The sequence below is a fragment of the Bison bison genome, unplaced genomic scaffold (genome assembly GCF_000754665.1).
Source record: "Bison bison bison isolate TAMUID 2011002044 unplaced genomic scaffold, Bison_UMD1.0 scf7180017864146, whole genome shotgun sequence".
NCBI lineage: Eukaryota > Metazoa > Chordata > Mammalia > Artiodactyla > Bovidae > Bison > Bison bison.
Window position 1 is genome coordinate 9,691,826 of NW_011494718.1, and position 546 is coordinate 9,692,371.

General features: G+C 65.6%; 1 protein-coding gene across 1 annotated transcript in view; it reads left to right on the top strand.

Annotated features, from left to right (window-relative positions):
• Positions 1 to 270, top strand: part of FOXB1 (forkhead box B1) — a 1,025-nt gene extending 755 nt beyond the window's left edge. Inside the window, exon 3 of the mRNA XM_010840801.1 lies at positions 1 to 270. This exon is cut by the window's left edge and continues 1 nt beyond it. Coding sequence (XP_010839103.1) covers positions 1 to 270 — 270 coding nt within the window.
• Positions 271 to 546: the final 276 nt, after the last annotated feature.

Sequence of the window (546 nt, forward strand, 5' to 3'; positions counted from 1 at the left end):
GATTACAGCGCCTACGGCGTGCCACTGAAGCCTCTGTGTCACGCAGCGGGCCAGACACTGCCCGCCATCCCCGTGCCCATCAAGCCCACACCGGCCGCAGTGCCTGCCCTGCCCGCGCTGCCTGCGCCCATCCCCACCTTGCTCTCGAACTCGCCGCCCTCGCTTAGCCCCACGTCCTCTCAAACAGCCACCAGCCAAAGCAGCCCCGCTACTCCCAGCGAAACGCTCACCAGCCCGGCCTCCGCCTTGCACTCAGTGGCGGTGCACTGACCCGCAGAGGCCGGCGCCCCCTCTTGTTCCCCTCCCCGCCAGCTCACTCGCCTCCCCCGGCTCCCAGTCCTGCCCTCCTCGACCTGGGACACCCTAATTTGTCCATTTCACCTTCGGCCAACCCTCTCTTCCCCGTGAGAACTTTTGTTTTGGACCCAGGAAACGAAACACAAACTTGCAGATGGGCCAGGAGGCGCGCGTGAGAGTTGTCCTCGCCCCCAAGAGGGAAAGGCAAGGAACGCCTGAGCCAAGTCTTCCCATGCCCGGGGCCCCGAA